General features: G+C 39.6%; 1 protein-coding gene across 15 annotated transcripts in view; it reads right to left on the reverse strand.

Annotated features, from left to right (window-relative positions):
• EBF1 (EBF transcription factor 1) overlaps positions 1-16,047 on the reverse strand; it is a 281,895-nt gene that overhangs the window by 55,566 nt on the left and 210,282 nt on the right. For all 15 annotated transcript variants that reach the window (XM_075715910.1, XM_075715916.1, XM_075715909.1 and 12 more), the window contains one exon: positions 8,824-8,950. In XM_075715910.1, the coding sequence (XP_075572025.1) occupies positions 8,824-8,950 (127 nt within the window). The remainder of the gene's footprint in view (positions 1-8,823; positions 8,951-16,047) is intronic.

A 16,047-nucleotide genomic window follows, 5' to 3' on the forward strand; every position in this document is an offset into this window, starting at 1 on the left:
CAGCAGACCATATCACTTATGCACTTGATATCTTCATAACCGTGTGAGTTCTTGCAAGATAGCAGAAAAGTACAAAGAACTTCACACTCCATGCAATAAATTGCTCTTGCATCCACTGAGATGAAAGGCTGCAAGTACAAGATTTTCCTTTTATCTATATATTAACAAAAAAGGCCGGAATCTGTAGACATGGGTTACGTTGGGGCACATCTACTCTGTAGTCATTGCTGTCGGTGAGCTTTAACCAGGCTAGATGAGCATTACTGGCTGCGTAGTGATGTTAGTACAAGCACAAAGCAAGCGAGGCTGCCCAAGTCCTGCCTCCAGGGAACGATGGCTGCACACCACACTGCTGGTCCGAGCCAGCCATAGAGCATTCACTTGTGTAACAAAATGCAGAAGCAAAATGAACCCTCACTAACAAGCACCTCAAAGGACTAAGCACATCTTAAGGAGGCTATTTTGCAGGTAGTGCTGTGCAAGAGCGTGCCTCAGGCAGCCGTGCACTAAATTCATGTTCTGACTTCCTCGCCAGAGATAGCGTGCTGTGCGCACCACCTCTGACAGTCTAGCCCACAGCTTAGCCATTTTTTGACAACACAGAGTAAATCCTACACACCATTCCAGGCAGAAATCAAAAGCTGCCGCACCCCATGAGAAGCACAGGAAGGATGAGTTAGGTACACATATACCCACAACGCAGCCAGAATTCCCAGATAACCATCCATGAAATATTTCAGTGGCAACAAGTAGCCAAGGAGTTGGCTTTCTGGACCAGCAAAAAGATAGTGCCTTCTCCCTCTTCTCAGGGCACGGAATCAAAATGCAATAAGGTAAGCAGTACAGCCACTGCTGCTACTATAAACTGTCCATTTCTGTGGCATTTGTCTAATCTGAATACCCACACATTAAGAAACAAGACAGTGAAGCCCCCTGTAGAAACAGAGCACAATTCAGGCTTTTTAGAAATTCATCTCAGCTCTCTGTTTTATTGGCCATTTTTTTAAAGGAGGGAATAATATCTTATCAACTGACATGAGCTAAAAGGAGAATAAAAAAAGATTAACAATTTCAGTCTGGAATAAGAGAGTTTTGAAGCAAAGGCATGAAAATTTAAAGGTTTTGGGGTGGGGATAAAGAAAAGAATTTACAAGGCTTATTTTGTGAACCCAGAGGGTTAATTTATCACAGAGTGAGTCTGGAACTTGAAAAGCAAAAAATGGTTTATTGGCTTTGAAGGTCAGATAACTATGTTATATCATATTCAATAGGTTAAGGTTCCAAGGGTCTACAGGGTTGCATGACAATTGCAGGAATCCTTATAAAGTCTAGTTTATACCTTTATCGTTAATAGCTTTCTAATCCTTTTCCACAAATTTATAGTTTAGAAATGGCAACACATCTTAAAGATTAAAGGTATGTGACAAACAGTTCATGTCCTTTAATAATCAAATCACATAGCTTAGATTGGGGGCTTATCAGGCTTTTTCCTACTCTATGGTTTCATAGGTAGAGAATACTTTATATCCCTATTACATGAATGATGAATGGGACCATTGGTTATGGGCTGTTATTTGCTTGGCTGTAGTCAATATGTTTTCTTTGGACAGGGACTTCAGTGATTTATTTCTCTTTTGGCCTTATCACTTATTAACTCGGGGCAGACAGAAACAGCCAAGGTTGTGAATAAGGACTAGTACCCATTTAGACTTCTAATATCAGAGAAAATATTCTTTTTAATGATCCAGCTACCCTTTGCTGCGTAGGCTCTGATTGCACTTCCCTCTAACTAGAAAATAAAGGTCATATTTCTTGGAAAGTGTATACATAAAATATGCAAAATAATATGTTTCCTTCACAGCCAGCTTTATTCTGACGGTTGCTGTAATTGCTTTCATTTTGCAGCTGTCCTACAGGTACACTGCACACTTTTAGTGATTGTTTTTTGCAGTGTGTTATGGTGCTTCCAGTGTTGAAGAAATACCAAAGATATGAGGGTTCTGTGTTCCTATTAGCATACAAAAGGGATTTTCCAGTCTACCTCCACCACCTCCTCACTACATGGTAACACCATTTTCCCTGCAGTCAATTAGGATTCCTCCCAGCTTCCTTTCCTGAATTTCTGCAAACCAAACCAGCAACCCTAATACTCCTAATGTTCCTAATATTCAGCCCTGATAACTGTCCTTACTTCACTCTACTGGGCACATCCTAACAAACTTCAAAACAAACACTTTTGTAACAACATTAACCCCCAAGCCCACAACCAAATTAATAAAGACTGAAGTTACTTCATCTAGGAAAGCTTGTTCCAAAACAATTGTAACTATTTTTTTTTTTCTCCCCTAAAAATTTCCAGACGGGCCAGGCAGACCAGGTGTTAACACTAACTCAGCAGAGCAACTAACTTAATGGACTGGAACTTGGGAAGTGCCAGGTTCAAGCTTAAACTCAAATAGAGATTTCCTGAGGACAACCTTCCTTTTCAAGGGCAGGTAACACCCAAGATCACATCACTGATGTGGGTGATTGGAGGGAGAGACTGCACCAATCCCTCCCTTGTTTTCCTATCTGCATTTTACCTGCAAGCATTCCTGACCCAGCAGGGGTGCCATAAGGACCCAGTTCGTCAGTGACTATGGCAAGCTCCTATGGTAGCAGAAAGCCACACATACAGCTGTAACTTCTTCAGCCCAACACACCACCCCAAAGACAGGTCCATCTCTGAGCTCCACATGCCACCTGATGCCTCTGGTGTCTCCATGGCAAGATCCAGTTGGGAACAAACACTTGGCGCTATGAGATGAAGGGGGAACCCAGTGAACTCTGTATTAGGACATTTTTCAGATAGCTGTTATAAAGGCTTTTTTGCTTGTTTCAGAGACATGAATTAAATGGACCAGTAAAAGTCTACATTTACAAGGGATTTAATTTCATTCTTCCTTACTTGATTGTGCTATAGTTAGGATTTACCATCTCTTCTCTGCCTTTTGTAGAGTCTCTCTGAGATCAGGAACAGACTTTATATTGAGCATCCAAAGCACAGGGTAACCTGTGGCACAGGGCTCTCCTGCTTTTAAGAACAGACGTCAGCTCTTATTTTAAACTTTATACATTTCTTTGTATTGAGGGATTTTGTTCTGCTCTTCTGTAGCACTCTGCGACTATTTAACTTCAAGACATCCAATACTTTTTATTCTACCACTGCTATTAATATTTACTAGTGAAAGGCAGATAAAAACTGCTGTTAAAAACAAACGGCATTCATTTGCTAGCCACCAGATCTCATAGCTGGTCACTCTTCTGGAGGAGTGATGTGCTCTATATTTCACTTCAGATTAATGATCATCATACCTTTGAGGGCGAAGAATTTTATAAACACATCAGGATAAAACCCAAGACAGCATCAGAGATGCTGGCTTTTTTATTTTATTTTTATTGTTCTGTAGATGGTGGCCTTCTCATTTATAGTAATCAGCTATTTAAGTGTTCCTGATTTAATAATAAACACACATGAATGAGGCATTGTAAAACTAATGAGGTTGTGTATTACTGATATTGAGAATAACTGCCACTAGGTTTTAACATTTCTCAGGAATTAACAGATACACAGCTATGGCCAAGGTTAGCTGGTGTAAGGGTCAAACTCTAGCCCACAGGGATCAAGAAAGGCTCCAGTGGGGCTACAGGAACCTCTTGACAGCCAGTCTGTCTCTTATCACCACTTCTTTTTTCTTCTTATTTTTTTTTTCTTTTTTTTAAGTCTACAAACTCCAGAACTCTCCATTCTGAAAACTGATTGCTTCGTTGATTATGTATCTTTTGAACTTTGCATAGTTATTGGTGACTTCTTGAAAGCAGAAAATTTTCCTAGCAAAGGAATCACTGACATTTACCCGGCTGGAAACTTTATGGACTGGAGATCACCTTTTAAGTGGTTCCAATTCTGATCAGATCTGTGTACATGACTTAAACCTCTGCTTCTAGGGCCATGGACTGAAATTTTAAATGGTGACAGGTAGTTTTTGGTCTCTTACTCTTGGAGGTATTTGACTTAAGAAACAAAAAGAGAATGATTCTCAGAAGACGATTACCCCTGTGCTTCTGTAAATTAAACCATTTAAAGATAAAAAACTAAAAATGAAGCCACCTAAAACCAAGGCTTTTGAAAATGTTACCCAAATCATCTGTGATCTGCAAAGTTCTTCCTGTTTGTACACAGACTCAAATGTTTTCGGAAGTAAATAAAGGGTGAAATAAGGATGGAGCAGGGATTTTTCCACATAAGGCTATTTCTTCTTCTAGCAACTAGGGGAGTGAAAAGTTCTTTGAGAAGCCCTATGACATTTCAGAGAAAGAGGCAGTTTCCCAGAAATTCTTCAAATATCCTGACCTTCACAGTGCTAGCATTTCTACATCGCTCACGCACAATGGCCCAAAAGCGTAATGCAATCACTGGTCAGTCTCGGCAGCGCTCCACTCTGACCTACTCAGCCTTCATCACAACTATCCTAGAGGATCAGTGCTCAGCATCTGCGTTATTCACACTGCACAGCAAGCCCTGTGTGTCTACGCTGACCCTAAATCCACCCATTCCTGTTAGTAGCACTTCTAGAGACATACCATATCCCATAGCTTATAATAACCTCCAATGAACTGGGGCGGGGGGGGACTTGCCTGTTTCTCTAGGTAACCTGTCAGCACAAAAATAGTTTAGCCCACAGCCTCCCTGCAAGACTGATGCAAATGAAAATGGTCCCTAAATTCTGACCTGTATCCAACCATGTAACCAATTTTCAAAAAAGGAACAGTATTTGGGGTACTGCTCAGCCAAGAATCTGAATTAACCCCATGTCATTTACACCGCCTTAGTGGCAAAGCTGTATACTTCTGGCCCCTAAATAGTCCTTTGCTCTTATTTGGGAACAAAAGCACAAAACCTTAAACTGAGCAGGTGGTAGAAGACACAGCATAATCCATTCTTAAGGACCTTCCATATGTCCTTTCCAATATGCAACAAGATACATTCTCCTTTCACTTACATTCATGCAGTCCCACTCAAATCTCACAGTTTAGTACCATAGCAAAATTCATCTGTGAAAATCATGCTGTGCATGATGCATCCATTTTTTTTACACTGCAACAAAACAAAAAGTCGCAAAGGCCTGTCCAGGTATCACAGATTTGTACCAATTCTCATCCCTTATTTAACTCAACCATATATGCCCTGAGTCACCTTGGAAACCTACAGATTTGTATCCCTAATGGCTTCTTCCTTTATCTCAGTTTCTCCAGTCCTAAAATAATGGTAGTGATACATACCTGACTCCTAAGTTGTGACATGAAGCTTAATTCATTCAGTACTCTTCAATACCAGAAGAGACTTACAGATGAATGGTGCCACAGGGAAATACTGACCAGCATGTTTGTGTATTTCTGGGTGCAATATGGACTTTTAATATTATTCCAAAATGAACACACATGCAAGATGTGTTCAGACTTCTGTATTTCTAATAACTTTCTTCCAGGAATGTCAAAGCTTAAAATCTAAGAAATAATTGCTCTATAAGTGCATGCTAATGGCTTGCTTTGCAGATGGAAAATAAAAAACTTATGTTTTCTTGTAAGCACAGGGTTGACACTGGTTTATTTCTTTCAAAAATACTTACAAAAGCCAGGATTTCTCTGTATATATGTGACCTTGATTCCTAGATGGCACATGGACTACTTTAGAGATCATGTTACTAAGTTATTTGCCGTTAAAGGGGAAAAAAAGGCTAAAATTAATGGGTCACTGGGTATTTTCTTCTGAGAACTTAAGTACTTAACAGTAAGAAAAAAACAGTTGACAGCCAGGTGGCTTGAGGGGATATTTTGTTGAACACTGATTAAAAATAATTTCTTCTAAATGAGACCTGACCACAAAATGGGACCATTAACGAGCAGGGACATTCTCACCAGAAAGGAAACTACGCTTGATCAACTCCTGCACCGCCCACAAACCCCAGGTCTTTTTCTCTCTCTCACACACACTATTTTTTTTTTTTCCCTTTTTCTCCTCTCCCCTTTTCTTGTTCTTAATAGCAGGCTAAATAAGCAGCAAGTGATGCTGAAATGTTTTCGGCCAAAAACAGAGGCCAAACTCCTCTGAGAAAACATTTGGCCTCTGTGGTTTTGTAATATGTTCCAGAACACCGAGTTCACTGAAGAACATTGTGAAAAGCTCCCATCGGCTGGAGTGATGCTGGGGAATGTTACTGTATCCCGACTTCCAATTGGTCCATTTCCTGCAGGCCTTGTTAAAAAAAAAAAAAAAAAAAAAAAAGCGCTATGTGGGAGTTAAAACAAGTTCTCATGGGAAAAATGAATGGCAAGAAATTCTAGCTTTAAAAGAAACAACTAATCTGCTAGTTTGATTGTTCTTCAAAACTTACAATGAACCAATAATCCTAATTAAAAACACTTGGCCTAGTTCTCTAAAGCATCATAGCTTTTTCTATGCTTCGTTTGTACACACCATAGACTATTAGTTTTTTTCTAGTGCTCACTAACAAAGTGCTGACTTTGTTGGGATGGCTGAGCTAATTTCGTGAACTCAGTGTGAAACCTTAGCTAAATAAAATTGTGGTAATTTTCCTTAATTTGTAAAAGTGATTGGAGTGCAAACAAAATTTTCCTCTTGGGTCAATCCTATAATTTTCAATTAACTAAAACTAATCGGCAGGCGTGTACTGAACCTGCATTTTGTTTAAAGGGCTGGAAGGCACTTCTGAAGGTCAGGATGCATTAATTGTTTTTATTTTAGTTTCATTTAGTCCTTTTTAAAAAGCCACATTTAAGTTCAGGCTGCCTCTAAAAGGAAAATGCAAATTGTCTGAGGTACAATTTCAGTCACAATAGCTTTTCTGTATCTACCGTAACTCCATAAAAGCTGCATAAGTAAGAGAATTGTCCATGGATTGGATCACCTTTGATTTTATCATTGTTGTTTAGTATTTCATAACTTTCATTTATGGAATGAAAAATAATGTGTTTTAAACACTAACCTGAAAATGCTTATATGGAAACACTCTCCCTACTGGGACACCTTATTTCCACATTCAGCCATCTGCTTCTGGGCAGACAGGCTAAACCGCCGCCCTCCTTTTTACTGGAAAAGCTAATTAATGATGATCTGAAAAGCAAAACCAAAATGGGTCGAAGCCATTTTTACATGTAAATCGCAAAACAAAGTCCCCAAAAATTTCTTCGCAATGTCGAGGGGGGCAGGTTTCCTCCCTTTCTTCTTCTGCATGCATACTTGCCGTCTCACCAGCCCGAGATGCGGCCACCTCGGTGGCTTGACAATGTGCAGGACAGCACAACTTATCGTACGAAAGTGAGAAGGGAAAGGATTCATGGTCAAACTGTCCAGAGGTCTGGCTGACTCTTTCATGTGGTACACACTGGCCATTTGCACCAGCTGGCAATTTGACCCTTTGCTTTTTCTTTTTCTTTTGTTCCAACACATTCAAACCCTAAATAACTTTTTTGATATGGTGTGTTATTGTCCAATATATGAATTTCCCACACATTGTTGAAATCACAATGCTCAAAATAAATACACACAGCCTCCACAGGCGCCTGCTGCTCAGCCAGCAAGGCGATATGTGAACACTTTAAGACCCAGTTTAAAGAAACCCAGTGCATAATCCTAACTGGGGAGAGGGTATTTGAAAAAGACAAAGCAGCTTGATAAGGCACCTTTGTCCAACTTGCTCAGTGTTAAGAAAAAATCAAAGTAGAGCTTTGTTACCCAGCTGGAGCACAGAAGTCTCTCCTCTGCCTGGAGTCCCTCTGCGTACATTCACAGTTGGAGCAGTATACGTACCCAGTGTAATTCAAAATGCCTCATAGCCGCAAGTATTTATGATATATCTTACTCTTAAAGTTTTGGGGGCAATCAAGAATAGTGAAATAAATTGCACTGGGCTGTGATGAACCACAGTTCAGGCAAACAGTTACAGAAGCAGTCCTGTCTGCGTATGTTGAACAACAAGCACATAAAAAGACAAGCACATCAAAACCTGGCCCAAGCCATTAATTCTTGTAGCATGCATACCTTCCAAGGAATCAAAGACACACATTCTTTTTAAAAAGTTAGGCTGCTACTTGATTTATTTCCCAGGCCATTCTCATCACTACTGAGAGTGGTTTAACATTGACAGCACCTGCAACGTCCTAGCATGGGTTTTTTGTTAATAATTCTTCAGGCCAAACCGCTTGACTTAGTGGTCTCAGTGTGGGATGCCACCCCAAAACACACTGCAAGTCACTATGTCTGCGGCATCGGCTGGGGTGAGAGCTACTTAGCCTCCCTGGAAGTCACAGACAAGTATGTTATGGTGAGATGGGCAGCAAACAGGCTGCTGCTTTGAACACTTGCCGGACAACATGTGATGGAGATATTTAGCAAGACGCTTCTTGGAAGGCAGGTTCATGATTGCACTGGTATGTCTGGCTCTTTACGCTTGCACTCTTCCTCTGTTTGTTTAAGTAGTGGAGTATTTGGTTCTCTCCTTCCTCCCCCCCTCCTGGATAAAGAGATGTCCCACTGCGAGGACAAACAAGCAAACAAAAATCCCACACTGGTATGTTTTCAGATTCATCCCTACAGTCATCCATTTCGGAAATCCAACCTTAAACTGGTACCTTCAACGACGTGCTCAGCCAAAATAATAAAATGCAGTACAGCTTTTAATGACGAAAGCAGAGGCCCTAGCAAGTGTGATATATTGCCTGCCTTATTTCTCGACATTATATCTAGTACTAAAGCATCCTTACCTGTGTAAATGAATCTTCCAGGTGTTCCCTTGCAAAACTGCTTAGACTTGTAGGACAATGTGACTTCTACAACCCCTGGGATATGTCGGGGAGGTGTCTGTACGCGGATGGCATGAGGAGTAATCAGCTAGAGGAAAACATTGAGAAGGGAGAAGAAAGGGGGAAAAAACACTGTTAGATGCTGAACACTTCTTTAATAACACTTTCATCTCAGATCACAGTAAACAAGCTTTGAAACATGTAATTAACCTGTCAATGTTTGAATACAATCTTGATGTAACCCACACAAAAGCCAGTGACTACAGTATTTACAAGCATTCTCCTCAGCCGTAACAACATTATTTCTGTTTTCATACATGGCAGGCACTTGCTTCCTAGTACAAGCATTAGCCCTGGTTTAATGCAATAACTTTAGCTTACAGCAGCAGGATGCCTATGTTTGCTCAGGTGAACACTGGGGTCATGACAGTGTCCAACAAATCTGATTGATAAATGATACGCAGTTACATGTGTGAACATGGCACAGCGCAAGCCCAGGCTGAGATTCATGCACAGCCCAAGCCCAGGCAGGCCTTTAAATGCACTGGTCCCCAGCTGACATCTGTACACTGCAAAAGCACCATGTGCTGCTGTTTTAATTTTCTATTCATTTTGTGGAGGTATAACTGACTACTACAGAAATGCAAAGTCTGGCTTCTGAAGGATGCTGGAGCTTTCCTTGCAAATGATCCGAGCACTCAAAAGAGATATACCAAATACAACCATCTAACCATCGCTTCCAGTCTGGCTTCACTGCAATGACTGACACACATCTGAGAGGGCTCCTGCAGATGTGGATTTACACAGTAATAAGTAGACAAACTTATCTTTCTTGCTAATGGGGCTGGGGATCCTGATTGTCCTAACACAAAAGGTTGGGGTGGGTCAGTGCTGCACTTTCCAGGCTCTAGACCATTTTTGCTCTTTCAGAATTCTGGACTGGATTTAAAACATAGTCCCTGAAATTAATATTAGAGCCATCTAGGAGTTCACTAATTTATGGCAGGTTAACTCAAATCTGTGCTGCACTGAGAAACTACAGCATTGTCCTCCCCAAAACTGAAATGTCCTCTCCTCACTCATTATGCTCCCCCAGACAAGAATAGTAAAAAGAGGTACATAGAAAAGGTGACATGATTGTGTCCAGCAACCAACATATAGCTCTGTCACACAGATAATCCTTCTCTGGCTGTGGCACATTAACACATTTGACTTACATCCTGGATCAGGGAATACATTTCAATTTTTTTTTTTTTAATAAAAAGCTAATTTTATTCTTACTTTTACTAGGAACCAAATATTACAAAATTGTAGTAAGGTCCTACAAAAAAAAAAAAAAATCAGACTTTTAACCAGTTCTTTGTTTAGGGCACAGTACTAAAAAAGCACAGAAGGAGAGTAATGTCTGTCTGAGAGCCATCTGTGTTACTGAGGGAAATGGCATACACAGTAGGAAGTTCTCCATATTTAAAATAAGAAAATTAATATTAAATCAAGTTGAAGATTAAAACCAAAACTACCAGCATCAAATGCTCCAAAAGTTATTCAGATCCACAGAAGTCATAAGTCGTATGTCATTTTAGAAAGGATCATGTAGGAATCGATGCCTTCTTGTTTGTAAGCTCCAAAGAACATGTTTTCAGACTCTGCTTTGAAATCATGTGATTTAGAAACTTATTTATTTTTAAAAGAAACCTGCCTTTTTTCTAAATTACTCTATCAACTGGGTAAAAAAAAAAAAAAAAAAAAACCCACACCAAACCAAAAACCAAACTTCCAAGGACTGCTTTTACTTGAATTGAGTTGTTTTACAGTTGGTCTGACCAAAACCTAAAAGTCTAGGCCAATTCTCTAGATGCCCTCAATAGTTAGTGAGGGCAGAAAGCACTGCCAAATAGCAATTTTTTTCCAGTGCTTTAGACACCTCTCATGTTGGGATGAGCTGCTCTCTGGAAGCATCTACCTCTCTCCAGTGAGCTGAGATGACAAGTTTAGACTAGATGCTTAACTGTAGGCAGCCAAACATAGCTGAGATAAATCCCATCCTCAGGTGGTTCTAGTTAACTGGGTGAACTGGCAAGATGAGAAAAGTTTCATGACATTTTTAGGGGGAAAATATTTGTAAAAACAGCCAAGGATTTTAAAGTAAATGTTACCATGCTAGTCTTACTACATCAGCATGTGCCTTGCACCCCTCAACCCCCATTCTGGCATGAGCTATACAGGCAGCTTCTGGTTGTATCTTTGAATTTCCCAGCATTTACTGGTCTGTCACCACTTTAACATTCTTTAAATATAATTTGTGGCATTTTCCAATACTCATCTTCCCTGGTTCCCAAGAAATGTCTGACCTATTTATGGTCCATTGTTACAGAGAGCTGGGGAGAGTTAAGCAAGTTTCCTGGTTTGTTCTCCACAAACAGTTTGGTTTTCCTTTGTGCTCTGAAGTAAATAAGTTTAACTGTGTTTAAAACCACAAATATACAATAATGTCGCCCACACATTCCCAAAGGGTGAACATTATGTCTGAAGTCCTATGGTTTAGGATACTTAAGTTATATTTTACTCCTCTCTTCTCTAGAACTAAAACTTGGGAGGTATACCAGGAGAATACATGCGCCTTTTCCTTTTGCTTTTTCTCCCTAGCATCTGTCGCTGACCACTGTCGGGGATATAGTGCTGAGCTAGAAGGACCTTTGTTCTGGGTCAGCTTTCAGTTCTCATGCACACAGAAAGGAACTGTAGCTCAGTTACATACCAGTAGCCATATCAAGAAATTGTCTTTAAGGGACAAGCAGTGTCACTGCACTTCAAAACCTGCCCTCTGAACCTCACCTTTGGTCTCAAACTCTGATTCCCTAGTTCAGCCAGGATCTGCATTATGGACTGGGATCAGCTCTCCAAATTGCCCTAACTCCATTTTGCAATCTGAGTGGCTCAATGGGTGCTCCACGGGTCTGGGTACTCCAGGCCCACCCACAACAAGAGCAAGTCTACCCCTGACTTCAATAATTCCAGCATTTTGGAATGTTTACACTGTCAACCTGTGCCCTGACCTTGGGACTCCACTCCACCTTTTCCTAGCATGTTCTCTCCTCTCACACTGACATAGCCTGTACCTTCTTCAAGGCACTGTCTGTCTCATATCTGCATGTCAAGCATGTGGAAAAGGTGAGCTATTAGCATCAAGGGATATTAAAAGTAAAGACACCACTTGTGGAAGCCTCTGAGCCCCAAACTGTTGGAGACCGATAGACTGTTCTGGGGAAGCATCACTACATGCTCATCCTGTTGTTTTTATAGACATCTGTCATTGCCCAGCGCCAAACACAAGATACTGAGCTAGATGAACCTCCATGTCTGACCCCATATGACCATTTCTATGTTCCCACCACAGGTGGGAACGCTTGGAGCATTAACAGACATCATAACAACCATAGCAATGACATGCCAAGAACTAAGAATTTGTAAATATGAGTTACATACATTTCTGAACACATTTTTTTAATCTAAATCTTGAGCAAGGCATTAACCTGTGATTTGGAGATGAACCCGCCAGCCAAAATCCCAGATCCAGCTTCCTCTTCCATTCCAGCATTTGGCTAATTGAGATCTGGAGTTGGACATAAAACTAGTAACTGGACCCTTTCTCCCAAGGGATTTTCAAGTTAATTGGTCTGATACTTGGCAACTGCACTAGATGTTTGATATAAACTCTTACATGTCAGTTGGGACATGCTGTGGATTGCATTAAAACCTGAGTTAGAGACCTTCAGAATGGAGGTGTGTGTCCTTCAAAATCCGAAACACATTTGGTTTCAGTGTGTACAACAAGCCTCTTTCTGTGGTTTGCTAATATATTCTAGACATTCTTGTGTGATACAGCATCATTCCACACTCTTCAGAGTGCCAGGTTACTTTCTTTTTTTAAAAGTGACATTTTATAAGGAGATGTCATTAATCTGAGTCACTAGTTTATTTTTGCATGCTTGAGCTCTGGTTTGTGGTTAGGGAAATGGTGACAATCAGTCATAAATTTAACTTGGACTCTGTGTGAAGAGGAGCATTAGGACAGCAATGAAGAAAAATCCCACCAACTGAAGGTAATGACAGCTTTCAGTGAGAACAGGACTCTTAAGATACCTATATTTTTAAAAATGACCAGTGACTTTGCATGCCTCAATTCTGGGCATCCAGCATCCAGATGCTGCTTAATAAGCCTTGGTTTTCAAAAAGAGGGTGCCTACTCATTTTTTAAAAATGAGTCAGACCTCCAAAATAAGCAGTCAAAAACAGAGACTTCCAAAATCAATAATAAACATAAAAAGCAAAATAAAAAAAAGGTGTTACAGAATTTGATTCAGCAGCATTAAAAAAAAAAGAAAAAAAGCCAAACCAAAAAATCATCCTCTGTTTTGGTGCTGTATAAAGGTAAAAGAACTGATGTTTCAGTGCTTCATCTTTTCTTAATATAAAAGAAAAAGAAGTTGTTTCCAGCTGACTCTGTACAGCTGGAGGAATGTTCTTGGCAGCAAAATGTTTGAAGAAATAGTTCATTTTAAGCAAATATTGTGGAATATTTATAAGAAACTAATTTTGTCTTCACAATCATGTATTTGCCCTGAAACTCAGCTGTCAGAGTTTCAGCCCCCCAATAAGAGAGAGAAGCAACAGAGGATTTTTATCAGCAGCTCAGATTCTGAATATTTGCAACAACACACAAACCCAGAATGCTGGGTAAAAACCTGGAAATAACAACTCCGTCTGTTTGTGGACTGGACAAACAGAAAGGCAGAGTCTATCTGGCAAACAGACTATTTGCTGGGAGTTGTCTGTCCAGATTCAGCATGTGCACACGATATACCAATGCTGTTTGTTTGTTGGTTATGAAAGTCCCTTGAAAAAAAAGGCATTAGATGGCCCATTTTCCTCTATTCTAAAAATATCAAGGGCTTTTAAAGTCATTTTTATAAAGTAATATGGGAGTTAAGGATTAATTGAACCTACTGGCTTAGGGTATCTGCATTTCTGCACAAAATTAATGTGACAAATTAAGTTTTTATTTAGTTCTCCCTGGCTGAGAAAGGTTGTAATTATGTTAGAGTGTTTACAGCTAAAATATATGTTTAAATAATAAATATGTGTTTCAGAAACCATTTTAAACCTCCTTTTTTAACACAGTCAACTCCATTTCAAGCATATAAATATTTCAATTACAAAACTTGAATACATGTAAAATAAATTAAAACTATATTATTTACATTTCAAATTATTTATAACATATGCTGCTTGACAGCAACAAATTCACTCTTAAAATGAACAAGTTTGTTTTTTTTTTTACTTTTAACTTGGCTTCTGAACTGTGGTAGGATTTATATTTTAAATATCCATGCATCTCAGGTACATACATGGATTTTGCTATAATAAAATCTGAGTAATACAGGACCTTTATGATGATTATCTCCACAGCACCTCTCCAAAGAAGGTGACTAATCTTATTACTATGTTAGCGAAAGGGAATTGAACTTTAAGCAGATCATGTAATTTGCCCAAGGTCCCATGCGAAGTCTGTGGCAAAATGATGCTTAATTTAAATATTAGACTTCATCCCCCAAACCACCTGCAATTACAACTGAAAGTGAAGCTAGAAAAATCCATGTAAAAATGCTCTGCAAGACTCACTCTTTTTCTTTAGTTTCCACCTATCTAGTTTTGGTTTGGATTTTCTACGGCTCGGTTAAAATCATGTTTTCTTTGGATCCATGAAACAACAGGATGAACTTGAAAATTCTTCTTGAATTCAATGGCAAAATAACTGGCCAGGCTTGGTTAAAACTGGGCCTGACTGGCAACTCAGGATGAACTTGCTCCAGGTTTGAAGATCAACAGTTCAATTCTACACTCTATGAAGGTAAAATAAAAATATTCTTCCTGGGTACTGAAAATGCACTAGACATTTTTAGAAATGGGAAAGCAAATGAAAGAACTTATTTCGTACTTCATATGTGGCTCATATGTGTAATTTGAATTATTTATAGATCACTATTATTTAGGGATCACTCAGCTCATGCATTTCTGCACTTGTTTATCATGTCTGTTTGCTTCTTTTAAAAATAATTTCTTTTCCCCTACAGGATTTTCTATTGCTCTCATAGGTTATGAAACTGAGAAGAAATTCTGTAAGGGAGAAACAGTGAAAAACATTTTTCACTCAAAGCCAACTTGCAGCCCATTATAGCATTCACAATGAACACACTGACTTTGGTCTAAACCCCCTCTAACATTATTAATTTTATGACAAGGCCTTGCAACCATCAGCAACAATGTTTTGACCAGCACTCACTCTCTTGAGATTAGAAATTGCCAATTAATGGGTTCCACTAATAAATAGAATCAAATTTTATAATGAAAGATCCAACTCTGCAGTACCAAAATCGGAGCACTTTCCTCCCAGCCTCTTCACCTTTCCCTGTTAAATGTCTGTAGCCATAATGGCTTCAATCCTAACACACAAAATGCTTACACTGGACCCAGGGGGCACTTTCATGATCACATAAGGGCTTCAGAATAGGGCTCATTTAATATATCTCCTTTTCTGGAATGCCCTTTCATCCACTCTTGTCCTCAAGTGGAAGGATGAGAGAGAGAGAGAGAGAGAGAATAGCGAAGCCCATGAAGGACATTAGAGGATACTCTTCATATGGAAAAAATGCTGCCATATGTGCAATGGAATCAGTAGGGGGGAATGTGCTGGATATGAATTAAGCTATAATGTTGATTCAATATTTATAGGATACAAGGCAAAGCATCAGAAGATCCTTACATCACTGGGTAAGCATTGTATAGCTATTTCAGAGACACTGTTTTGACTGTTAGCATGTTTATTTCAGTATTAAAATAATGAAAATAACAATTTCTTATAAAACCTCCAAAATGCTTTTGAAAAGTCATAAATACAAAATGTAAACCTTTCCTTGGAGCTGCCTTCCCATGCCAGTGAAGCCAGTGGCAACTCTGCCCCAACTTCTATGGCCCTGCGCTCTGGAAGTGCCCGTTCAGGTGACGCTGCCTGGGTTTTAACTTTCCACGGGCTTTTGGGGAATATCAAACTCTGCGTTTAATTATGTGCCAGGAGAAGAAAGGATTTAAGAAACTGGGAGGAACAGCAACAGCAAAAAATGGATA

This window comes from Pelecanus crispus, chromosome 8, assembly GCF_030463565.1.
Source record: "Pelecanus crispus isolate bPelCri1 chromosome 8, bPelCri1.pri, whole genome shotgun sequence".
In the NCBI taxonomy this organism is placed as follows: domain Eukaryota; kingdom Metazoa; phylum Chordata; class Aves; order Pelecaniformes; family Pelecanidae; genus Pelecanus; species Pelecanus crispus.